This window comes from Mauremys mutica, chromosome 4 (assembly GCF_020497125.1).
Source record: "Mauremys mutica isolate MM-2020 ecotype Southern chromosome 4, ASM2049712v1, whole genome shotgun sequence".
NCBI classification, from domain to species: Eukaryota; Metazoa; Chordata; order Testudines; family Geoemydidae; genus Mauremys; species Mauremys mutica.
The window spans coordinates 151,892,794-151,918,208 of NC_059075.1; the positions used below are offsets into that span (position 1 = coordinate 151,892,794).

The following is a 25,415-nucleotide window of genomic DNA, read 5'->3' on the forward strand; positions in this document are numbered from 1 at the left end:
ACCCCAGCGCGCCAAGCACGTGCTTGGGGTGGCATTTTGCCGGGAGGGCGGCAGGCGGCTCCGGCGGACCTTCCGCAGGCATGACTGCGGAGGGTTCGCTGGTCCCGCGGCTCCGGTGGACCTCCCGCAGACGTGCCTGCGGATGCTCCACCGGAGATGCGGGACCAGCACACCCTCTGCAGGCACATCTGCAAGAGGTCCCCCGGAGCCGCGGGACCGGCGACTGGCAGCACGCCCCCTGTGGCATGCCGCCATGCTTGGGGCGGCCAAATTCCTAGAGCCGCCCCTGGATGGCAGGATAACAGATGGGGATGTTTTGACTGAACCAACATGTACAAGGTGTAAGATGGTCATTAACCACGTCAGAAAGGTACTAGGTAACTTGTTTGTATCTGTATAAAAGAGAGGTCACAGGAGGAGTGTCTTTGTCCAGCTGAAGGGACAGTGGAAAGTCCCACCACTGCCTGAGCTGAGTCTGTTGTCACAGGCATCCATGTATTACTGGCCCTGTAGAGTCTGCCAGGTGCTAGTTCCATGCCTTATTGGCAATAAACCTGGCCGAGCGCCTTCGCCACTGACCCGAGTCTGTGCTCTTTTGGGGCAGTTTGACTGAGGTCTGCTGTGCCGGCTATCTGGCCCGAGCCAGAAAAGCACACAGTGAGAACACACGCACGCAGCCAACTGACAATGCTACGCTCAGCGTTGTGCTGACTAACTGATTCAGGAGCCGAAACGGCTGACATGGGCTGGGAGGCATGCTCCCAGCCGCTGTGTAGACATACCGCTGGTTCCTCTCCCTGGCTCTGAGATGGGATGGCAACAGGTCTTAAGGAGGGGAAAGCAGCCCCTGTCCTCATGCAGCTAGTTCTCCATGCCCAGAGCTGCCCCTGCCCTCTGATCTGGCTACACTGAGAGCAGGAGGGGCTGGCCCAGAGATGATCGTCGGGGCGTATTGCAGAACCACTTCCATTTCCCAACGGAGCAGGTCCCAGGGCCCGTTGCCACCCCAGAAAGCTGGGAAAAGGCCAGTCGTTGTGTTCCATTTCCCCTCCCATCTGCTGATCCCGTGCTCTGCAGCCCACCTTAGTCCAAGTCACATGTCTGTGGTGGCCACCCCCAATTCATGACTTTTTTCTCTCTAACAAAAATACATCAACTATTCTTTAAAAAAAAAAAACACCCCAAGTCCCTGTTTTGTCCAGCTTCCATGAAGGTGAGGGTGAGTGCCTCACTTTCCAAGTGAACTACGTCGAGTTCTATTTAATCGGCTTCCTGGATCGATAAACCCTCCCACACAGAATGTCCCGAGGGCGTCGGAGGAGGGGAGGAGGTGGGAGGCTCAGGGAACTCCCAGAGTACGCACCGTGTTTGGGTTTGAGGCATGTGCCATTATATAGCAGAGAACAGAGATGGTGCTGCTGGTGCCGTTGCCGAGGAAGGTGAGCAGGGAACTGGGACCTTTGATGGACTCTCCACCCAAGTTCAGCCTGAGGAGAGGCTGGCGGGAGAGGCACGGATGGAGCCCCCTTGTTGGAGACCCAGCTATGACGATGACAGAGGATGTGCATAGTGGGGTGGATAAAGACCAGACAAGCACTGATTGGCAGGTTGAAGGACCTGATTCCGGAGCCTCACCACAATGGATCCTGGGTGAAGAGGGAGAAGAACCAGAACTGGACTCCTGAGAGCCATGGAACGGACTCTAGGCACAGCTGCTCCAGGAGGAGGGAAAGTTTATTGCGTTCATTTCCCCTCAAGCTCTTCAATGAGGAACTTGTGCTTGGCCTTCAGTGAATGGTACAGCCGGTCCTTGCAGACCCGGTTCCAGCTCGGCATGAGCTCGTACAGCTTCCGCATCTTCTCCGGGTTGCTTCTCTCGGCTCGGATGCTCTGGTACTGCTCGTTATCCAGCACAGTGCCACACAGCATGTCCAGGACCCCATCCACCATAGAGACCCGTTGAATTAGCTCTGCTCGGTGCCGGTCCACAAAATGTTCCCCTGCAGAGAAGACACCAGAAGGCAATGAACTGATACAGTGTCTCATGCCGTTTGCTTCCTTGGAGTGCCTAAGCTCCATATCTCACCTTCAGCACTGGCTGGGCCTCCTGTCTGTGCTCCGGGCCTGGGGATAGCCACATCTGCATGGAAGCCTGTAGGAGGAGACCAGAAGAAGCCGTTACAAAAGCCACTGGTGCCTTTTGGGCTTACAGGCAAACCACAAAGGAGGGGGACCCACGAGCTTTCTGCAGTCACAACAGCAGCTTCTCTCTCTGCAGTTTCAACATTCTACCACCTGAGGGAGCTGTTTCTGCAGGAAATGGGCTACCAGAGGCTGCAGCAACCCAGAGAGGGGCCTTTATTTCCCACGCATCCTTCACCATGCTACGGTGTTCAGGCAAAACTGCGGGGTCTTAATAAGCCTTAACTCAAGCCCTCAGCATCCTGACTCAGATTCTCTGAGTTCAATGGGAAGTCTGTCCTCTCAAGGGCAGAGCACAGGAAACTGGATCTGGCCCAGATAGAAACCCATGTTATTTTTAACTTAATAAAAAATGTAAGTGCCACTGATGAATCTCACCGGTTTGTAACCCCGTGACGATAGGCTCCAGGGCAGGGAAGGTGAAGAACAGGTTTCTCAGACAGTCCAGGAACAGCTGATGGGCCTGGTCCCCCTTGGACAGCACCATATCAATCAGTGTGGCGACTCTGATCTCCGGATCCTCCAGCCGGTTCAGGGCGAGGTACTCTCCCTGCGTGAGGAGGAGGTGGGCGTCGGCAGCGCTGACCACAGCCTCTGCATCGCTCTGGAGGATTGTCGTTAACTCGCTTCTCAGCCGCTGGATCACTTCCCAGGAGCCCCCACTCGACACCTTTGCTGGCCAGTCACAGTGCCTGGAATGGAATGGAAATACATCTGTACAAGAAGACAACTGCATGTGTGGTAGTTCCCTGCAGATATGCTGGTATCTAGGGATTTAATCACATAACGAGTAATTAGCCATTGAGTGAGGTCAGGAATTTAACAAGATTCACTAAGGGACTGGCCTTTTAGATAGATAACAAGAATATCCGGAGAGACAAGATGAGTGAGGTAATAACTTCTGTTTGTAAAAAAGACAAGCTTTCGAGCCATAGAGAGCTCCTCAGGTCTTGTGAAGCTGAAGGCTTGTCTCTTTCACCAACAGAAGTTGGTCCAATAAAAGATATGACCTCATCCACCTTGTCTCTCTCATTTCGTGGGACCAACAGGGATACAACACCACTGCAATCAAGAATATCCAGTTATCGTAACTGAGAACAATTTTGGAAGGGACACCAAACCCTGTGCGTCAGGACTTAAGATGATCTCTCACTATTACAGACCAGGATGAGACGGAAGGTGGTGGGTAGATTACTCCGCATCTATTACTGCGGGGTCTTATGCTTTCCTCTGAACCATCTGGCACCAGCACGCTCAGAGACAGGACACTGGACTATATGGACCTCAGGTCTGACCCATTCTGGCAATTCCTGTGTGGTGGGGGAAAAAAATCACTGTTTTTTTTAAATCCAACCTTAATATTTAACTTTTCCAGCTTTCCAAAATAAATTTTACTTTTAGGTTCTCTGCTCATTCAGGGTTTCTACCCATCAAGAAATTGATAAATATTCATTCATAGATTCTAAGGCCTGGTCTACACTAGGATCTTAAATCGAATTTAGCAGCGTTAATTCGAACTAATCGCTCAACCGTCCACACCAGGAAGCCATTTAATTCGAACTAGGGGGCTCCTTAGTTCGAATTTGGTACTCCACCCCGACAGGTGGAGTAACGCTAAATTCGCACTTGCTAGCTCGAATTAGGCTAGGTGTGGATGCAAATCGAACTTAGTAGCTCCGGGAGCTATCCCACAGTGCACCACTCTGTTGACGCTCTGGACAGCAGTCGGAGCTTGGATTCTCTGACCAGCCACACAGGAAATGACCCGGGAAAATTTGAATTCATTTTCCTGTCTGGGCACTTTGAATCTGACGTCCTGGCTGGACATCGGGGCGAGCTCCGCAGCACCTGCAACGATGCAGAGCTCTCCAGCAGAGGAGTCAGCCCAATGCAAGAATAGAAAGAGATCCCCAGCATGGACAGACCGGGAAGTCCAGGATCTGATCGCTGTGTGGGGCGAGGAGTCTGTGCTGTCGGAGCTGCGCTCCAACAAGCGTAATGCAAAGACCTTCGAGAAGGTCTCCCAAGCCATGACACAGAAAGGATACAGCCGGGATGCGATGCAGTGCCGCGTGAAAGTCAAGGACCTGAGGCAAGGCTATCAAAAAGTCAGAGCGGCAAACGGACGCTCCGGAGCACAGCCCCAGACATGCCGCTTCTACGAGGCACTGCATGCCATTCTCGGTGGGTCTGCCACCACTGTCCCACCACTGACCGTGGACTCAGTGGATGGCATAGTGAGCCAGGACAGTTCCTACTCGATGTTCGCCGATGGGCAAGACGACGAAGGGTCCGTGGAGGAAGGCGCAGGCGACAGCGAACACAATGCCGCTTTCCCTGACAGCCAGGATCTGTTCCTCACCCTCACAGAGATCCCCTACCAACCCTCACCGGCCGTGAACCCGGACTCAGAGTCAGGGGAAGGATCAGGCGGTAAGTCGTATAAACAAGAAAATATTTATTTGCTCGAAAACATGTATACCAAAAATATAAATTCTATCTATAAATACTATATCTAAAACTTTTTAAAGGGAAACTAAACGAACAGTAGGTCTACACAGATTGGGATGGAACAATAGTCCTCCATGGACAATTCCACAAATGCTTCAAACAGTTCCTCAAATACCCTCCGCAGGAGGTTTCGAGGAAGAGGTGCCCTATTTGGTCCTCCGGTGAAGCTCACTCTTCCACGCCACGACATCCTCAGATACAGGGGAACCATCGCCTCTACCAGCATGGCCGCGTAGGGTCCCGGTCGGTGAAGTGCTTCCCTTAACATCCTTTCTTTCTGCACTCGAGAGACACGCCTCAGGGTAATCTCGTTACTGAAGTGCTGCATCTAATTAGGGCAATTAGCGAATAGTTACTGTTCTTAATGGTTTACTTATACTTTGCATAACAAAGCCCCGCGCTTAGCAGCCACGTGCTGTAGGCCACACAGGAAAAGCATACATTGATCTTTCCCCTGCAGTGTCGGGAGTGGCTGCAAAAGGGTCATAGTATCTGATTTCCAGATTGCCGTTAGCACGACGGCACAGCTATCCGTTAACTGATAAGCATAATGTACTGTAAGGCTTACCAGGACTCTCTGCTAGAGGGATTCTGCTCTCTCTCCCGACTTCTCCGCTCTCCTGTGCAATGGCGCAGCCAATCAGAGCGTAGGCCAAAATGTTGTGCTTCTCTGGAGACCACGTGACACTTGTTGTCCGGTACGGTCTTCTTCATGGAAATTGACTAGACGGTGTTCACTGTTCGCGAAAATGTATCTGTACAAGGAAATCACTAACTTTCCCCATCACACAGCTTCGGGTCCTTCCCGGACTGCCCAGGCATCCCCCTCGCAGAGACTGGCAATGATTAGACGGCGAAAGAAGAAGACTAGGGACGACATGTTCGCTGAACTGATGGTCTGCTCCCGAGCAGAGGCTGCAGAGCAGAAACACTGGAGGGAGACCCTATGTGAGCAGCATCGCACACTCATGGAACGTGAGGATAGGTGGCGGCAGGAAGACCAGCAGACCACCCAAACGCTACTTGGTCTCATGAAGGAACAAACGGACACGCTTCGTCGCCTTGTTGATGTCCTGCAGGACCACAGGCTGGAGGACAGGGCCCCCCTGCAGTGTCTCTGCAATCGCCCTCACCAGCCAAGAAGTCCTGGCCCCCCATCACCCAAAAGTACAAGACGGAGGGGTGGTAGAGGACGTGAGAACTGTCACTGAACCAGAGCAGAGCGGCCGTGTACCCCGCACTTCTCACGTTAGAAATTTGTAGAAGTGCTTCCCTTATAGGCTCAGCCAGTCCCAAATCCAAGGTTCATCCCCCCACTGTTTATTAGATTAATAAAAGCTGTTTGCTGTTAATCACTGTTTCCGTCATGTCTTTCCTGTCAGAGGATTTTTCGGTGTATGGGGTGGACAGGGGTTTCATACTTGCACGGTATAGCCTACAGTACCAGGGTACAGACTTGGGGAAAGGATCAACTGCGGGGCACACACACACTGCAGTCAGTAGGCACCAGGGTCATTCTGTGTTGTGTATGCTGCCCCTGTTCATTTCGTAATGTGTATAATTGTCCAGGGTCCTAGCGCCTGTCACGCCATTACTGTGAAGGCAGGCTGCCCTTACGATGCACTTGCAACGGATCCACGAGCCTATCCGCTGCCCTGAGCCCCAACAAGAGCCCTCATCCACGGACAGATAGTCACCCTTCTCCCACACCCATCACCCCTTCCCACGCAGAAACCCGCAGCCCACTGCCGTCATCCAAACCCCTATGCAAAGAAGGCACCACTCGCCCCTTCCTGCAAACCCTCCCCTTCATGCAGAACCACTGTCATCCGTCCCCCACCCCAGAGACCTATGTAGGAGCAGGAGGATGTCAGTCCTCTATGGAGGAAGCGGTCTGTACGTCAGTGCACACCGTGCCCAGCACAGTATGCGTCCATGTCTCAACACCAGAACAGAAATGCAAAGTAAAAGAAAGATTTATTAATAATGAGTGTAACAATTACTTTGCTTAAAAACGTGCTTTGGAAGTGGGGGAAACTTGGAGAACAAGGCATGTAGCCGCAGATCCAAATCGACACAAACTGACACAGGCCCAGGGTCAGTTTCTCTTGAAAGCAAGTGGAGAGTCATAGGTTACCCTGATCTCCGAGGAAACTTGCTTTCAAAGCCTCCCGGATACAGAGCGCTTCCCGCTGGGATATTCTCTCGGCACGGGTGTCTGGCTGAGCGTAAACTGCAGCCAGGCGATTTGCCTCAACCTCCCATCCGGACAAAAAGGCCTCGCCCTTGCTCTCACACAGATTGTGCAGCACACAGCAAGCAGCAATAACTACGGGGATATTCTTTTCGCTGATGTCCAAGCGAGTGAGTAAGCTCCGCCATCTCCCCTTGAGACGTCCGAAAGCACACTCCACCACCATTCTGCACTTGCTTAGCCGGTAGTTGAAGAGTTCCTTCTCACTGTCCAGGGCGCCTGTATAGGGCTTCATGAGCCAGGGCATTAGCGGGTAGGCTGGGTCCCCGAGGATCACTGTAGGCATCTGCACATCCCCAACCGTTATTTTGTGGTCCGGGAAGAAAGTACCTGCCTGGAGGAGTCTAAAGAGACCAGAGCTCCTGAACACACGCGCGTCATGAACCTTGCCCGCCCACCCGACGTTGATGTTGGTAAAACGTCCCCTATGGTCCACTAGTCCTTGCAGCACCATGGAAAAGTAGCCCTTTCGGTTAATGTACTCGCTGGCCTGGTGGGCCGGTGCCAGGATAGGGATGTGAGTCCCATCTATAGCCCCACCGCAGTTTGGGAATCCCATCGCGGCGAAGCCGTCTATGATGACCTGAACGTTTCCGAGAGTCACTACCTTTGAGAGCAGTTGCTCAACGATTGCGTGGGCTACTTGCATCACAGCAACCCCCACGGTAGATTTGCCCACGCCAAAGTGGTTCGCTACTGACCGGTAGCTGTCTGGCGTGGCAAGTTTCCAGAGGGCTATGGCCACTCGCTTCTGCACACTCAGGGCTGCTCGCATCCGGTGTCCTGGCGCTTCAGGGCAGGGGCCAGCAAGTCACAGAGTTCAAGGAAAGTGCCCTTACGCATCCTGAAGTTTCGCAGCCACTGTGATTCATCCCAGACCTGCAGCACTATGCGGTCCCACCAGTCCGTGCTTGTTTCCCGGGCCCAGAATCGCCGTTCCACACCATGAACTTGACCCATTGCCACCATGATCTCCACTGCCCGGCGTACCCTGCTTTCTGAGAGGTCTGCGCCACTCTCCTCACCGCGCTGCCGGAGCCTCCTCGCCCGATTTCTCAGTAGCTGACTGTTGCACAGGTGGACGATAAGGTGCGAGGAGTTGACAACGGCCATAAGTGCAGCGATGATCGCAGCGGGCTCCATGCTCGCAGTGCTGTGGCGTCCGCGCTGTAACCGACCAGAAAAGTGCGCGAACAGATTTCCCGCCGGCGCTTTCAGGGAGGGAGGGCGTTTGTGAGTGACGGTTGAATGATGACAGTTACCCAAAACCACCCTCGACACATTTTTCCCCCAGCAGGCATTGCGAGCTCTACCCAGCATTCCAATGGGCAGCGGGGAGTGCGGGAACTGTGGGATAGCTTCCCACAGTGCACCGCTTCCAAAGTCGACGCTGGCCCCGTGAATGTGGACTCAGAAATTCGAATTAGTGTATTTAGTATGGATACACAAATTCGACTTCATAAGGTCGAATCCACAAATTCGAACTAAGTTGATTCGAAATAGTCTTGTAGTGTAGACAAGGCCTAAGGCCAGCAAGAACCGTAATCAGGATCATCTAATCTGACCCCTGAATAACACAGGCTGTAGAACGTCCCTGGATTAATTCCTATTTGAACTAGAGTGTTTTGACCCTCTTATGCTCTATCTATCTAAGGTACTTATCTGGCACCATCTCCATAGTATCCGAGTGCCTTATAATCTTCCATGTATTTATCCCCACACACTGCTGTGGTGCAGGGCAGGACTATTTATCCCCATTGAACAGATGGAGAACTGAGGCACACAGAGGCTAAGTGATTGGCCCAAGGTCATGCAGAAAGTCTGTGGCAGAGCAGGAAATTGAGCCTGGCTCTGTCCTTGCCATCCATGCCCTGTGATTGAACGCTGACACTGGACAAATGCAAACAGGAAGGGAAGTGCAATGTTTTCTAACAGGAAAGGGAATTAACTCTTGGACCCTTATCTAGATGTTCAGCTACTCTTTGGGGTAGGAAGCTGTCCCAGGTTTGTACAATCCTGAGTGCACTGGGCTCCTGGTCCGTGACCAGATGATCAGGAACGTTTAGAGAAAATGTTTTTTTAATTGAAAAGTGCTGATGTGACAGATCTGGCAATTTCCTGCACTGTCTCTCGGAGCGTTTACTGGTCTAAGATTATGTGGCATTGTGGACCAGAGAACGTATGTAATTCCATGGGAGAGGCTAACCACAGTCTTGCCAGGAACTAAGAACAGTGTGTGTGTTGAGGGGAGGGGGGAAGATTAGGCAAATTTACCTCCAGTGAGGCACCAGCACGTGGAGAGGCTGCCATAGACTAGTTCGGACTGGTCTATGCAGAGCCCAACAGACAAAGAAAGGACTGTTGGATAAATAGCCTGACTTTAAACTGACTCAGGGCCTTCTTCCTGATCCAGCAAACAGACAGGACCGTCAGTCCAAGGGGGCCCCAATCCTTCCTGGGAGAGGTTGGAAGGGTTTTGGCCTCCTGAGGCCCCATAAGACTAATGGGTAACTTCTGGGAAGCTTGTAGCCTGCATATAGGAACTTGGATTGATTTTAATGTCGGTGCAGTAATGCTTTCACCTTAAGAATAAATGTGCTTGCTTATAAAGGGCTGTGTAGTAACTTATAACTGCTGGCAATTACATTGTTCATCGCCTCTGAGGAGAAAGCAAAGCACAGAAGCTAGCCTGTTTAGGCAGACAGGCTTGCTGGGAATATCGCAGTGTGGGCAGGGAACTGCGCAGCCTGGAAAAATCCTGCTCAGGAGGGAGAGTGATACGGGTCTCTGCCCAAGGAGGTGAAGGCCGGGGAGCCAGGACCCTAGGGGTGGGTGCCCCTAAGGGACCATGTGGGGGAGGGTTATGGATGCATTTGCCCTGAACTGTGACAGCCATATCTTTGAAACTAAAACTTTTTGCGGGAACATTTTTGAATGACTTAGTGACTCGAAAAAAAATGTCAATGAAAAGTTTTGAAATTGTTGAAACATTTTATGTCAACATCTCTTAAAAGAAAAAAATTCTGGTTTTCTGGTTCAAAATGACATTTCAGTTTGAAACTGAAGCTAGATAGATAGAGTCATAATTGAAACAAAGCATTCTGGTTGATCTGAACCAATCATTCTTTTTTTTTTTTTTCAGATTTCCGGTTCTTGAAAATTTTCAAGATTTGACTTTTCATCCCGATTTGGAATGGGGAAATTTGCTGCTATCTTGAAATTTTTTACAAGATGGGAAAACCATTTCCCACCCAGCTCTACTCCAAAAAAATACATAATGGGTTCTCCCAGCACCACGTGCTAGGATGCTAGGAGGGGTGGGCCATGGCTAAGCTCCTAGGTACAACCACAACACCAGTTACAATTGATGCCACTCCCCATGGGCTGTGGTAGATTCTTCAGCACCTGGAATCTTTACACCTATCTCTGGAGTCTCTTACAAGCTCTAGTTCAAACACTGGAGTTATAGGGCTGGATGCAGGAATCACCGGCTGAGATCTGGTTGGAGGTCAGACTAGATCAGAATGGTTCGTTCTGGCCTATAAATGTAAAAATGCTGAAAGAGTGTTTGTAAGGGAGCCACCACATAGGCCCTTTGCCTGGGATAATAACTTCATCTCAGGAGCAGCAGCAATGTGGTTTCATAGATAAGGCCAGAAGGGACCATTCTGATCATCTAGTTTGACCTCCTGCGTAGCCCAGTTTCGGGTGTCAATTTCACCCTCGTCTCAGCTGCTCATTGCTCACTCATTAGCCACTGTCCTGAGTGTAGCACCGCTGCCTGGCTCTCCCTCTGCTTCCTCGTCCACAGGCTGTGCCGGTGAGCTCCAGGCAGCTGGGGGTGACACTCTGAGCTCTCTCTGGCTGCATAGTCCAATAAACCCTTGTTTCAGTTCAGGGAGCAGTTTCCGAAGCCCTGGAAAACAGAGGGTTAAACTTAACGTTCCTAGTTAGGAGATCTGTGGTTTAAATCAGGTTTCTAAGCTCCCCCTCTACTAGGCTCTGGGAGGAGAGTGGGGTCTAGTGGTTTAGAGTGAGCGGGGCTGGGAGTCAGAATTCCTGGGTTCTACCCCTGGCTCTGGGAAGGAAATGGGGTCTGGTGGGTTAGAATAGGGGGGATTCCCAGGTTCTCTTCCTGCTTTTGCCACTGAGTCACCCATGGATCTTTCCCAGAAGAACTGACCCTTGAACTTTTCAGAGGATGAACCCGAAAGCATCACGTCCTCTAGGAGAGAAACAAAGAGAAGGTCAGTCAACCTGTCCATCACAATCATTTCCCATTTAGATTAGACACTTCACATCACAGCGAGCACTTTCAGGTCTGAATGGCCACATATGATGGTGCAGAGAGCCCCAGTGATTGGAGTACCAAGGGGCATTACAGCTGGAATACTCTGTTATTTATCATTTGTGTCACCATAGCACCTAAAGGCCGAGTCAGGGTTCAGGACCCCATTGTGCTTCACGTTGTATAAACACAGACCAAAACGACGGTCCTCACCTGGTCTCACCAAGACCTTCCAGACAACTTCCCCGTAGCGTTTCATCAGTACGATGAGTTTGAGTCCCTCTCTCATGTCCTTGGTGTAGATTTCCATGAACGGCTGCTGGTCCTCTGGACTCATGTAGCGAAAGTCCACTTCCTGGTGTGGAGACAAGACATTGCTGTAGGGGAGACCCCACCTGAGCCCGCAATGCAGGGATGCACCCGTCCTAAATAACTCATTGGGGTCTTTGCCTAATTCATTAGCTGGCGGCAGCTAAATAATAATGTATGGGTGTCTCTGCGGTAAAGTGGTTTCCATGTGGATGAGAAATCGGTGACATGGAGCAATTTTTGGCATCATTTGTTTATTTGCAGTATGTCCCTATCCTGTTTCCTTGGACAGAAGCCAAGCCTTTTGCAGATTGCCTTAACGAGGCCCCTCTTCCCTGTCCCCAAACCCCCGCGCTCTGCCTTCTGGGCATGTCTGTGCTGCAGAGTGAACTCAGGTGACTGGCACCTGGGTCCGAACACAGGGTTAACCTAGCCCGGATGTGAGCTGCCACACTGCAATGCCCCGCCCAGCACCGACTCCTGGCTTCTGACTCCAGCTCTGACCTGGGTCGCTGATTTTCTGCTCTGACCACTCAGCCTGACTCCTGCCCCAGGCACTGGGCATGGCCACCCTCTGGCACCAAGTCACCGTGTCCTCTCTGGTGCTCACCCATGTGTGGGGCTCAGACAGCTGGGGGCGTATCCCATGCACAGGCGCTGGCTTCCTCCTTTCCCCGGGTTGCTCACCCCCTGATCGGCCCCAGGCCCTGCCTCCACTCCACCCCTTCCCCCACGTCCCCACCCTCGCCCTGCCTCTTCCCACCATCGCTCTGCCCCAGCCTCCTTTCGGAAGTGTGGATGCTAGATCTGGACACAGTCTCCAGGAATGGTCTCACTGACGCCGTATACTGAAGCAATATCACCTCCCAACGCCCACTGGATACGCCCTGCTCAGATCTCCAAGGATCACGTTTGCCTTGTCGGCTACAGCATCACACTGGGAGCTCACGTTCAAATGGTGACCCCTATGGGGATGTCTAAACGGCAGTCACTGGGTGTGATCACCCCTACCCACGCTAGCTTTAATCCGGCTAGCTTGGGCTCCGGAGCAGTGAAGCCGCAGCACGCAGACAAGCCCTGCAAGTAACTGCCCAGGGTTCTGGGCAGGTTTGTACAGCCTGTGCTGAGCCTCGTGCAGCTGCATCGTCACTGCTCCGGCCCCTGAGCTGGCTGGATTAAAGCCAGCTTGGGTATGTCTGCACAAGCTGCAATCACGCCCCATAGCTGCCGTGCAGACATATCCAGAGGCCTTTTCAGTGTGGTTCAGACATGGCTGCATTAGAGGCAGCCGCTCTCCTCTGAGCTGTTGTCCTGGAAAGGGTGACCATGTGGGATGCAGCAGGCAGAGCTCTGCAGGAACCAGAATTTCCAGGGAGTGGGAAATGCTGTGACTTGGAAATGTGCTGAATCGGCAAGAAATGTTGAAATTCAGATTTTCCCAGGCAATGAAATGTGTGAGTGCAGAATTCATGTCCCCCAGAGATTTCATTGCTTCTCTGCAAAAAAAAACCAAAAAACTTTTTGGCCAGGAAGCAAAGGGAAGCCACAAGATCGATGACGTGTCCCCTCTCTAGCAGTGTGGGCATGTCGTTTCAGGTGCCCGGAGCAGCTGGCAGGGGTGAGACGGGGCTGAGGATGCCCCAGCTGGTAGTTCCTATCCTGTGCTGGGCTCAACTGCTATCTTCCTCTTCCCCTGGAAGGAATGGCTGGGGCAGATGCATCCCCAGAAACCTCCTCCAGCTACAGGAATCTCCACACACACACACACACACACACACCTGCTTCCTGCCCCCATTGCTCCTCAGCCACAGGGGGAGGGGTTGTATGGGGGGATGCTCCCCTATCCATCCAACCCCCATGCATCTAGACCCCTCATACTCAGACCCCCATGCCAAGCCTCCCCCCCCCGGCGCATCCAGAACCTCCCCCACCGAAACCCCTGCATCTGGGCCCCTCATACACAAACCCCCACCCCACCGAGCCTCACCACCTGCACCCAGAGCTCCCTGCACTCAGAGCCCCCCACCAAGCCCCAAACCCCCTGCATCCAGACCCACACCAAGACCACCCTCCACTGAGCCTGCCGTACTCCAAGCCCCACTCCAACAACCCCCCATATGCACCTGGACCGCCCCAACAAGCCTGTTGCACCCAGATCCCCACCCCACTGAGCCCCAACCAGCTACATCTGGACCCCCAACCCACCAAACCCCACTCCCCCAGCATCTGGAGCCCCCCACTGAGCCCCAACCACCTTCACCTGGACCCCCATGCAGAGTCCCATTCCTCCTGCACCGCCCCCGCAAGCCTCCTGTGCATCCACATCTCCCACTGAGCCTCCTGCACCCAGATTGCCCCACACAGAACCCTCTCACCCCACACTAAGCCCCTCCACACTTGGATCCTGCTGGCCTGAGTCTGCTTGCCCCACACCTGGATAGGGGCCAGGGCTGAGCGTCCGTGACTGTTCCTCTCACTTGCTATCTTGGTGCACCTGGTGTGGAGTGGCAGGGCCCTGGGTTTTTTCTGGGGCAGGCCCAGCCCTTGTGCTGTGTCAGGGTCGGGTGCAGCCTCACCGCTTAATCCATATCCTGCGAGGGGACTCCATGGTGATCTCCCACCTCTGTGCAGTCAGTGGCCTGTGCTCCCCACATGCCATTTATTTATTGACAAATGAAATATGCAGAATTTGAAAATATTATGTGCAGGGGGTTTTTTTGGCGCAGAGTTTTTCAATTTTGGGCGCAGAATTCCCTCAAACTAACAAATGTTTCATTAAGGTGGCAGAGGTCACAAGGCAGAACGAGCTGTTAAATGGGGTGCTTTTGGAGACCAAGCCGGTGGTGGAAATCTGATGTACAAGGGAAGTTAAAAAGAATGAATTGTTCCAAGAGTTTGAGGAAGCAGCCTGTGATAATGAGACCGTCAAAACTGCAAATGCAAAAAAGGAGGCTAAAAGGGCAGTTGCTAAATCAAGAATGAACGGTGAAGAGGAATATTACAGAAAACTGGAGGAAGATGATGGCAGGAAATTGGTTTTGGGGTTGGTAAAAAAAGAGGAACAATGTAACACAAGATGTGAAGAAATCTTTCTGCGTGAAGGATGGGATCTGTGAGGTGATGACCCCGAAAAAGGTACTAGAGCTATTTCCAGAGGCTGTTAAATGGGACGAGGTTGCTGGGAGGGCAAGCACTGCCGGCAGCTATGGGCAAGCCTCAGAGGGTATCAATCTCTGTAGAGGACGTAGAAGCAGCACTGGATAAGGAGGACAATGGTAAAGCAGCTGGTGAAGAGGAGAAACTGTTGATATGATCAAGGCAGCTGGAGGTACTGGAGTAAAGCGGCTTCATAGATTACTCTGTGGTTACTCGGAACAAGCCAGGATACCAGATGACTGGAGAATGGGATTGATTGTGCCTCTGTGTAACGATCCAAGGGTGTGGATCTAGAACCCAAGGGCTGCACAGACTCCCTGCTGCTGCCATGTTGAAACCAGCTCTTGTCTGCCTCCTACAATGAGCTTCCAACCCTCTTCCTGACTCCTGCTCCCATCCTGCCTCACCCCTACCCTTGCTCCTAGCTACCACCTAGCTCCTTCTCCATAGAATATCAGGGTTGGAAGAGACCTCAGGAGGTATCTAGTCCGACCCCCTTCCCAAAGCAGGACCAATCCCCAACTAAATCATCCCAGCCAGGGCTTTGTCAAGCCTGACCTTAAAAACCTCTAAGGAAGGAGATTCCACCACCTCCCTACGTAACCCATTCCAGTGCTTCACCCCCCTCCTAGTGAAATAGTGTTTCCTAATATCCCCAACCTAGACCTCCCCCACTGCAACTTGAGACCATTGCTTCTTGTTCCATGCCTGACCCTTGCCTCTCCTTTGGTTCCTGCCCTTACACCTCGCTCCTGGCCATGACCTACCATTCCTGGCTCTGATCCCCAGCTCTGACTCCAACCCTAGATTGACCCTTGGCTCTGACCCCCGCTTCTGTTCCTCCATCTGGATGCTGCATCCGCCCACTAGACCTGACTCCCACTCTGACCAGCGGGCTGGACTGCCTACATCCCAATTCCCAACACTTCAGAAGGGTAAGGGTGATGCAAATAATCCAACATCTACTAGAGCATCACCCTGCTAAGCCAACCTCTCAAAGTCCTTGCGAGAGGTTTGGAGGCAAGGCTGAGGTGGAAGGTGGAGGAAAATATAGAAGAGGAGCCACATGGCTTTAGAAGGGGAAGGAGACGCAATATTTGCAATGAGACAGAAGTCTGAAAGAACCGTAACTAGAAGTCATCATTGTGACGTAAAATGTATTGGTCTTGAAAAGCATGACGTGGTTCCATGGGAGATGGTGTTTGGAGTATTGAGCTGGACGGGAGAGGGACCTCAAAAAGCAGAGCTGCTAGAGGAGCTGTAGTGAGGGTCAGGAGTTAAGATGGTAACTCTGAGAGTTTTGATGTAAGATTGAGACAAGGCAGGGCGCTGGGTCCACTTTTCTCCATTCTAGTTGTGGAGTTAATCAGTAGGAGAACCAAGCTTGTGCAGATACAGAGAAAACGAATGTATGTTGACAACCTGGCCCTTCTGGCTGAACTTGGAATTGGTAAATATGGTATCAGGGTGGGCATCGGTGTTTGAAGACCCTAATTTGAAGGTAAACACAAAGAAAACTGAAATTACACAGGGAAGGTGGAAGCAAGAGCTGTTGATTGAAGTTTCAGGAGAGAAGCTGAATCAGAAGAGTTTGTGTAGGTGGGAAGGACACTTAGTGCCATCAGAGAGAGATCTCAAGATTTGAAAAGAAGAACCCAGTGTGCATGGGCAGCAGTGAAAAAAGTGGCAGGAACACTGTGGGACCAGCAGTGATGTAACAAACACAGAGGAAAAGTGTATTCTGCGTCTTTGTCCCTAACTGCTGTATGGTTTGGAAATGGTGGGACTTATGGAGATGGAGGAAAAGAAGATAGAGGTAGCAGTAAATAATACATGGAGGACAATGGGAGACAAGTGGAGGGTAGACAGGGTGTGCATGGAAGAAATAAGGAGGAAGATGAATTTGGGACTCTCCGCGATAGGCTGCAGAGTGCACATTTCAGGTAGGTTGGACATGTGATAAGAATGGGAGAAGAACAACTAGCAAAGAAAGCATGTTAGGAAGAGAACAGCAAGAAAGGACAAGGGAGGCTGAGGATAGGCTGGAAAGACTCTGTCTACAGACGTCCAAAGAGAAAAGGAGTGGAACCCATGACCTGCAAGCCCATGCCATGCAAGGAGTGCTGAAGAATTTCCCTGTGTAAACGGGAAAAGGAGTCAGGAAGGGAAGTGTTAATTTACTGTAATAATATAATATAAATTGCTAAATGAAAAACATTTCAAAATGAAAAATCAAAATCAAATGTTCTGATGTTATAGAAAAGAATCATTGCAATGACATGTCATTGATATGGACATAGTCCCAATTTTGTCCAGTCAGCATCCGCCGATGGAAAACTGCTCCACCAGAACATTTTCAACCAGCTGTAGTAAGGAGGGATCTGGGCTGAGATCTAACAACATGCTCTTGTTAAGTCTATTAATCCCGCAGCCAGTGGTTTTCACTCTTTAGACTTATAGCTAAGGGCTTGGCTACACGTGTGAGTTGCAGCGCTGGTGGAGGCTTTCCAGCACTGCAACTTAGTAACTGTCCACACCTGCAAGGCACATCCAGCGCTGCAACTCCCTGGCTGCAGCGCTGGCTGAACACCTGGTCTGCTTGGGGTGTAGCGAGTGCAGTGCTGGTGATCCAGCGCTGCTCGTCAAGTGTGGACACACACCAGCGCTGTTATTGGCCTCCAGGGTATTAGGAGATATCCCAGAATGCTTTTAAGTAAATTAATCTCTTTGTTTTGTTATGCAGCCTCTCTTTGTTTTGTTGTGAACTCAGAGCTCCAGAGCTCCGGGAGCTGCTTATCTAAACAAACACAGCTCCTGTTTGCTGTGATCAATCTGTAAGTGACTGTGAACAATCAAATGAGATAACCCCCTGCCTACCACATTCACAGGGGTTGAGTGATTGTTTGATGAGAGAAAGGGTAGGGGGAGAAAGGGAGTCCGTGCTGCTTATCTGGTCTGCAGGCTGTTTGCAATTAAGAGTAAGGGGTTGGGAAAATTTTCTGATTTTCAAGGCAGGGAGCTAATACACAGTGTCGGCTCCAAAAATCCACTCTCTCTCTCTCTCTCCCCCGCTCCCTGTCACAATACACCCCACCCCCCTCTTTTGAAAAGCACGTTGCTGCCACTTGAATGCTGGGATAGCTGCCCATAATGCATCACTCCCAACAGCGCTGCAAATGCTGCAAATGTGGCCACACTGCAGCGCTGGTAGCTGTCAGTGTGGCCACACACCAGCGCTGTTCCTACACAGCTGGATGACCAGCGCTGTAACTCCCAACGCTGCAACTCTCAAGTGTAGCCAAGCCCTAAATGTCACTCACCTCCGGGGTTACCTCTAAGTCCAGTGAACTGCACACAGTGTAACAAGAGCCGAAGTAGAGGGGCTTCGTCTGAGGGGGCTTGAGCACCTGTATGGACTGGTGCTTTTTCTCCTCTTCTTCCACTGCCTATAAGAGTTCAAACACAGATGTTTCCAGGAGATACTGGCCAACAGAAAAAATATGGGGAACAGCCCAATTCTTTCCTCCATCCTCCCACTGGACTGGGAAGTCCTGTATCGCCTCACACAGCAGAAAGGTGCTTGTCACCAAGCCAGGGAAGATGGTATCCAGATGCCAGCACTCAAGGTCTCTGCTGGGCAAGGATTGTGGTTCTTAAGAGCAGGATTTTACGAACACAAGGGGATCTAACAGGACCCATGAGGCAACCAAGTCACGGACCCTCCTTCACCCTCAAAGATGGAAGGGTGAGAGAGAATCTTGTGATGGAATTCCAGCGGGTCCTGGAAATGGCTGTAAAGACCATCTAGCAACATAGGACTTGGGTACTGTTCACCCTCGAAGATCAGAGGGATCCTGGAGGACTGAATACAGGAAAGGATTTTCCTGAGCTCCTAAGGGATTTAAGAGGCTACCTCCCGTTGACTTCATATGGGAGTGAGACGCCTAACAGAAAAGGCTAAAATGTTGAGGGTTCTGTTTGCAAAAAGTTTTGGGATTTCGGAATTTGGTTTTGTTCCAAATCAGATCAAATCAGCTCAAAACCAAAGTCACTGAAAAGCTTTGTGAAGGAACAATCCCCCGAAATGTGTACAACTGACATTCTTGTCAGTTTCACCACTGCTGTGGCTGAATGGAAACCTGCTGGTGTTTGGATGGAAGAGTCAAGGAATCTGCGATAGATGCAGTGAAACACTGCACTCTACTGACCTGTGTTGGAAATTTTCCAACCAGTTCTAGTGCCTAATTCACTTACGCCATTCGGAAAATCCCAGGTGTGGTTGAAAGTCAATGAGATGTGTGCTTCTAAGTCACTTGGGCACTTTGAAATCCCCACCCACAATTTTCAGGCTCACAGGGTCTCAGGAATTCGGGGCCTGCTGCAGATCCAGTCTGCAGGCAACCTAATGAGCCCAGCTGGTCTGAGCAGGCTGCTGGATTGGCCATACCGCCTGATGGGTGGGAAGAATCAGCGGACCGGCACTTAAGCCCAGCAGCCACAGCAGTTCAATGGCTGCTCAAAGCATTTCCAGAAGGCTGCAATAGCTCCTGAGCCTGCTTGTTCCCAGCCTTACTCTGGCAGTGCCTCCAGCTTTACCCTATTCCAGGTAACTCAGTCCTAATCTGCAGCTGCGATTTCTGAATTCAGCTCTGGGCCAGGCTCTGGCATTTGGCCTCTGACTCCAGTTCAGACCTGGGCTCCGACTCCTGGTTCCTGACTCCAGCTTTGACCCCGGGTGCCGAGTCCTGGCTACCACTAACCACTAGGCCTGACTCCTGCTCTAACCACTAGGCCTGACCACTCACAACCCGGTCACTGACACAGTGAACAGATAACAGGCCGGCAAAACATGCTCAGGGAGCCAGACTCCCTCTAGGTTTGACTCAGCTGAGAGCTCCAGATGTCTGTTAATTGTCTCACAAGAGCCGCCTGCCCTGCTGGGAGTTCTCTCTCTATGGGCCCTGCCGTGGCTGGCAGCTCTGGCTCACCCCTGCTGTGTGGTCGGTTCCCAGTTACCTGTATGAGCGAGCGGTCGTTGGGGATCAGGTAGAGGTGGAGGGTGATGGCTGCAGCCTTGACTACCTGGTAGATCAGCACCACGGAGTGGATGGGTATGAACGGAAACACGGCATAGATGGGTTTCCAGAGCACCCCGATGAAGGAGAAACTGGGGTTCTCCAGGACGGCGTGGAATGGCCTCACCTGCGTTGGCTCCTCCAGAGTCATCCTCCCGTCAACGAAGTGAGCGATTCGCATCTGGGACAGAACAGCATCACTGCCTGTCACGGGAGGAGAAGGGAAAAGGAGGCTCCAATTTGCTTCACCGCTTCCTCACGCCCACAGAGGGCAGAGCAGAGCATGGCAGTCAGGACTCCTGGGTTCCACTCCCAGCTCGGGTGGGAGTGTGGGGTCTAGTGGGTTAGAGCAGGGGGGGCTGGGAGCCAGGACTCCTGGGTTCCATCACTGACTCTGGGAGGGTTATAACAGAAGGTATCTAGATACACAGACAGAGAGATCAGTGTCCTGCATCTGCACTGAGCTCTGTCTCCAGCCCCTTTGTGTCTGTGTCTGCCATGGGGATCGCAGCTGTCAGTCAAAGCTTAGACCTCACTTACTGCTCTTGTTCGCCGTACCAGCCAGGCACAGGAAGTGCGGGAGGTGAACGGCTGCCACGGCCACGGCCGGTTTCACCCGGATGTTGAACAAAGGGCCGGCCACCATCCACTGCTGCTTCTCAGCTGCGCTCAGATGCCAATCCCAGGAGCCGTATCCGTACTGGACGGTCACGGCTGCCCTCACCTCGAACCCCAGTTCGGTTTCAGAGCAGCGGAAGGAGCCTGGCCCCGGGAGGTGAACCCTGCACGGCGCAGAGAGAAAGGGAGAGGGGGAATTAATCAGTGTGAGATGGGACTAGCCAACCTCCTGCTCCCACTGACACCAGCTGGAGTCAGGTGTGTTAATCCCCATTGTTTGTGTGGCTATCAATGCATAGAGGCTCAGATCAGAACTGAGTCCCCATTGTGCTGGGTCGTCGCACAGACCCCCACCGAGATCAGGGCCCCATTGTGCCAGGCACTGCACAGACCCTGGCTGAGATCCATGCACCATTGTGCCAGGCGCTGCACAGACCCTGGCTGAGATCAGGGCCCCCTTGTGCCGGGCGCTGCACAGACCCTGGCTGAGATCAGGGCCCCCTTGTGCCGGGCGCTGCACAGACCCCGGCTGAGATCAGGGCCCCCTTGTGCCGGGCGCCACACAAACACATCACAAGGGCCAGTCCTTGCCCCAGAGAACGAATAGTTCTCCTCATTTTACAGATGGGTCCCCGAGGCCCAGGGTAGATTAAATCAGTGGTTCTCAACCTGGGGCTCCCCGGCGGGCTGGGAACAGGTTTCAGGAGCTCTGCCAAAATAAACCAGAGATCAGGGCTGGCGTCAGACTCGCCGGGGACTGGGGCTGAAGCCGAAGCCCGAGTAACTTAGCTTTGCAGGGCCCCCTGTGATGTGGGACCCCACGCAATTGCCCTGCTGGCTACCCGTTAACGCCGGCCCTGGCTTTCAGTCTACTGGATATGCAGGTGGGCCATGTTGTTTTCGAAGCACATTGTGGGGGCCTCTGAAAGCAAAAGGTTGAGAACCCCTGGATTAAATGATTGGCCCAAGGGGTCGGGGAGTCTGTGACAGAGGCAAGAATTAAACTCCAGTCTCCTAAGTCCCCATCTAGTGTCTTACGGAGAAGGCTCCAGGCTCTTACCTGTAGGATCTGGGCTTCACCTCGGACTCTAGCACAAGCTCTGGCGTCACTTCTGGCAGGTCCTAAGACACGGGAACAGGTGTTAAGGGGGCTCCATGGGGGGCAGAGCTCTTGGAGAAGGGAACCCGGGCGGCTGTGGGCAAGTGTTCAGGTGGGAGCTGTTTCCCTGGCCTGAGACCCTGGCAGCGTGGCTGGCAGAGCAGACTCCTGAAGAGCTGGAATCCAGTGGCACAGTCAGTCATTGCCCTGGGGGGAAGGGGGTTCCCCAGTTAACAGAGACACACACACAGGAGCTCAGGGGGAGAGTTTTGCAAACCATTGCTCCTGTTCAGTTGGCTGAAGAAGGTACTTAATTTCAGCTGGGAATAGACCCCAGGAGTCCTGACTCCCATCTCCCACCCTCATCCCCTAGACCAAGGGTAGGCAACCTATGGCGCCGGTGCCGAAGGTGGCACGCGAGCTGATTTTCAGGGGCACTCACACTGCCCAGGTCCTGACCACTGGTCCAGGGGGCTCTGCATTTTTATTTAATTTTACATGAAACTTCTTAAACATTTTAAAAACCTTATTTACTTTACATACAACAATAGTTTAGTTATATATTATAAATGTGTAGAAAGAGACATTTTAACTTTTTTAGAAGGTATTACTGGCACGCAAAACTTTAAATTAGAGTGAATAAATGAAGACTCGGCACACCACTTCTGAAAGGTTGCCGACCCCTGATCTACACCCTGCTCCCCTGCCAAAGCCAGAGATAAAACCCAGCACCCCTAATGTCAAGGCCTCGCCCAGCTCTAACCACTAGCCCCCACTTCCCTCCCACAGCCAGAGCTAGAACCCTGGAGTCCTGACTCCCAGCCCCCTCCCTGCTCTAACCCAGAGACCCCACTCCCCTCCCAGAGCTGTGACTAGATCCCAGGAATCCTGACTCCCCTTTTAACCCACTAGATCCTGGAATAGGAGGGTGACGGAAGAGGCGGGAGTTACCCATGCGGTGATATGGAGAAGGAATGAGTAGTGAGGTGAGAATTATTAAAGTGCTTTGAAATCAGTGAATGAAGGAGCCAAGCCCATGTGGATTTCCTCTCTCCCGCAAACACCCTAGTATCAGATCAGTTTCTGATCCCACTGATTGGTCTTGTTTCCCCTCTCCAGACTGCACTGCACCAACCCAGCCAGGTAACTTCTTCTGAACGACCAGCTGGAGGCGCTAGAATACCCCAGCAGGGAGTGTGAGGTCCCCATCCCTACCTCCTCTGTCACACACCACGTGCATTTCTCCTGCTTCCCCGAGGGGTCCGGGGTGAGGTCCTCCCCGCTGGGTCCATCTCCTGCTGCAGAGAGGAAACATCAGTTCAGCTCAGCCCATCCCCAGGCCCAGCTCAGTAGGATCATCGTCCGGGCTGCCGTGCTGACGCCATAGGAAAGGAGCAGCCTGAGCAGCTATGGTACAGCTTGACCCACGGCGCCTCCGTGGGGCAGGGTTTCCAGTTTATACAACGGGACAGGCTGGGACTGGAGGGGACAGGCCTGCAGTGCTCCTGCCCTAGTCCCTACAGCGCCCCTTGCTGGGAGAGGCCGGACTTGGAGACAGCATAGCCAGAGCGCCCCCCAGGCCAGAACACCCCATTAGGCAGCGATCCTGCTCTGGTCCTTACAGCCCCCCCTGCTGGCAGAAACATAGCCGGTGTGCCCCACAGCCAGTGCTCCTGCCTAGTCCCTACAGCACCCCCTGCTGGCAGAGGCCAGGGCTGGATTGGCCAAGAGTTATCCTCAGCCAGTGCTCCTGCCCTGATCCCTACAGCGCCCCCTGCTGGCAGAGGCCAGGGCTGGATTGGCCAAGACCTATCCTCAGCCAGTGCTCCTGCCCTGATCCCTACAGCGCCCCCTGCTGGCAGAGGCCAGGGCTGGATTGGCCAAGAGCTATCCTCAGCCAGTGCTCTTGCCCTGATCCCTACATCGCCCCCTGCTGGCAGAGCCAACAGTTAAAAACACAGTCAATCTCTCAGGGCCTGATCCAAAGCCAATCAAAGTCAATGGCACAAATCCCCCATTAATCTGATTTCTAGCCAATTCACCGTCTCTGTGGCTGGGATTCTTCTGTGCTGCACAGGAAAGCCCCAGCTAACAAGCCTCTGCCTGGCAACAGAGCGATTGCAGGAACTATAAAAAGGGGAAGCATAGTTTGCAGTCAGAGTGACTCTGGGTGCAGAGTATGGGGAAATGTCCACTTTCAGAAGAGAAGCAACAGTGAAATCTGCATCGCACGGGTCAGAAAAGCCAAGCGCGGGGAAAGGGGTTAAAGCAAAACAGGATGGGATTGGCACCAGCCTCCCAGCTGCAAACAGCTGGCGCCTCCATCACTCCCAGTTAGCGAGGGGGAAAGGGCCTTTCTGGAGCTGGGATGTGGGGGCAGATCTCCCTTACCGATCCCGGTGGCCTCAGCCAGTCGCTCGGCCAGGGGTCCCTGGCTCACGGCTCTCAGCATCTCCTGGGTCATCCACACAGCATGGCCTTCTCCGTAGGTGCTGACCAGCTCCTCAATCAGCTCCATGACCTCTGCTCTCTCCTGCCCTCCCCAGGGGTTAACCGTAGGGCCTCTCTGTGGATGGGTCTCGGCTGCTCTCTCCTGGATCTTCCTGAGATCTTCCTCGCACAAGCTGCCCACAGTTCGCGCCTGCATCTCTCTCACTCTGCAGAGGGCCAGACTCTGCTCCCTGCATCGCTCCTCGTAAGTCTCCAGAGCCTCGGCCAGTCCCCCTGCCAGCTCCCCCCGTCTGATGGCCCTGAGCACTTCCCCAGCCGTCTCCAAGCCACAGAGCACCCCATAGTGGTTGATCAGTTCCGCAGCGACCTCTGCAGGCTTTGCTCTCTGCAGCCGGCCCCAGGGGATGGGGTTGTAACCCCCTTTCTGCCCCATGTCGGCCAGCTTGACCTTGAACCTCCCAAGCTCGTCCTCCCCCAGCTCATTCAAGGTGCAGAGCAGGCGGCCTCTGGCTCTGGAGGCGGCTGATCGTTGCTCCCGGTGCTGGTCCTCGTAAGTGTCCAGTAATGCAGCCAATTCCTCTGCCAGATCGCCCCGGTTCACAGCTCTCAGCCCCTCCACCGTCACCTCCAGCCCAGCATCCACCGTCAGCCACAGAGAGGGGTGGAAGGGCTTTGCTCCGCTCAGCAGCCCCCAGCCCTCCAGCCCCCTCTTCAGCCAGACCTGACTGATCTTGGCCTTTAACTCCTTCAGCTCCCGGCCCCCCAGCTCCTTCAGGGTTTCCAGCAGGTGCTGCCTGCCTGTCTTCTCCATTGGATCTGGGACAGCAGAGAGACAAGAGCAGGAAGATGCCTCTGCATCAGCAGCTGAGGCACTGATGCTCAGAAAGCAAGGGGAGGAGCTACAAGGCCAACCCCCCTCGACAAGTTTCCTTAGCCCCGCCCTCTCTTTTCTGTATGTTCTAATCCCGCCCTCTTCACCATGGTATCCAGTCATTCAAGAAGCAACGTGACCCACAGCTGTCACACGTGGACCACCCTCTCTCTTCTTCAGGCAGCAAATTCGGGAAGGTGGTTTTACTTCTGTGTGTGGTACTGGAGGCCAACGCTGGGGTGCTGGGTCCAGTTCTGGAGGTCCCATTTCCAAAAGGATGTTGGAAAATCAGAGAAGGTGCAAAGACGAGCCACAAAAATGGCTGGAGAAAGTGCCTGCGAGTGAGAGACTTAAAGAGCTTAATCTGTTTAGGGGATCAGAAAGAAGAGTGAGCAGTGACTTGGGGCTTGTCTACACTTATATTTTACAGCGCTCCAACTTGCTGGCTCAGGGGTGTGAAAAATCACAAGCCCCCCCTCAAGTGCAGCAAGTTTGAGCGCTGCAAAGTGCCAGTGTGGACAGGCTCCCAGTGCTCAGAGCTATTCCTCTTGTGGAGGTGGATTACCAGGAGCCCTGGGAGA

At 52.8% G+C, this 25,415-nt stretch overlaps 1 protein-coding gene across 2 annotated transcripts; it reads right to left on the bottom strand.

The window, feature by feature from the left end:
* Positions 1 to 294: 294 nt before the first annotated feature.
* Positions 295 to 24,824, bottom strand: LOC123368294 (NACHT, LRR and PYD domains-containing protein 1-like). Of its 2 annotated transcripts, none has more exons than XM_045012966.1 (12): positions 23,904 to 24,824; positions 22,728 to 22,807; positions 21,474 to 21,535; positions 20,336 to 20,577; positions 19,737 to 19,999; positions 18,041 to 18,166; positions 11,469 to 11,610; positions 11,151 to 11,192; positions 10,715 to 10,883; positions 2,581 to 2,894; positions 2,087 to 2,152; positions 295 to 2,000 (listed from the first exon to the last, which is right to left on the bottom strand). In XM_045012966.1, exons 1-12 carry the CDS (start codon positions 24,772 to 24,774, stop codon positions 1,744 to 1,746), a joined length of 2,634 nt encoding a protein of 877 aa, XP_044868901.1. In that variant the 5' UTR covers positions 24,775 to 24,824; the 3' UTR covers positions 295 to 1,743. The 2 variants fall into 2 exon arrangements, with proteins under 2 accessions (XP_044868901.1, XP_044868900.1); XM_045012965.1 differs by having other exon boundaries at positions 22,728 to 22,810.
* Between the last annotated feature and the right edge of the window lie 591 nt (positions 24,825 to 25,415).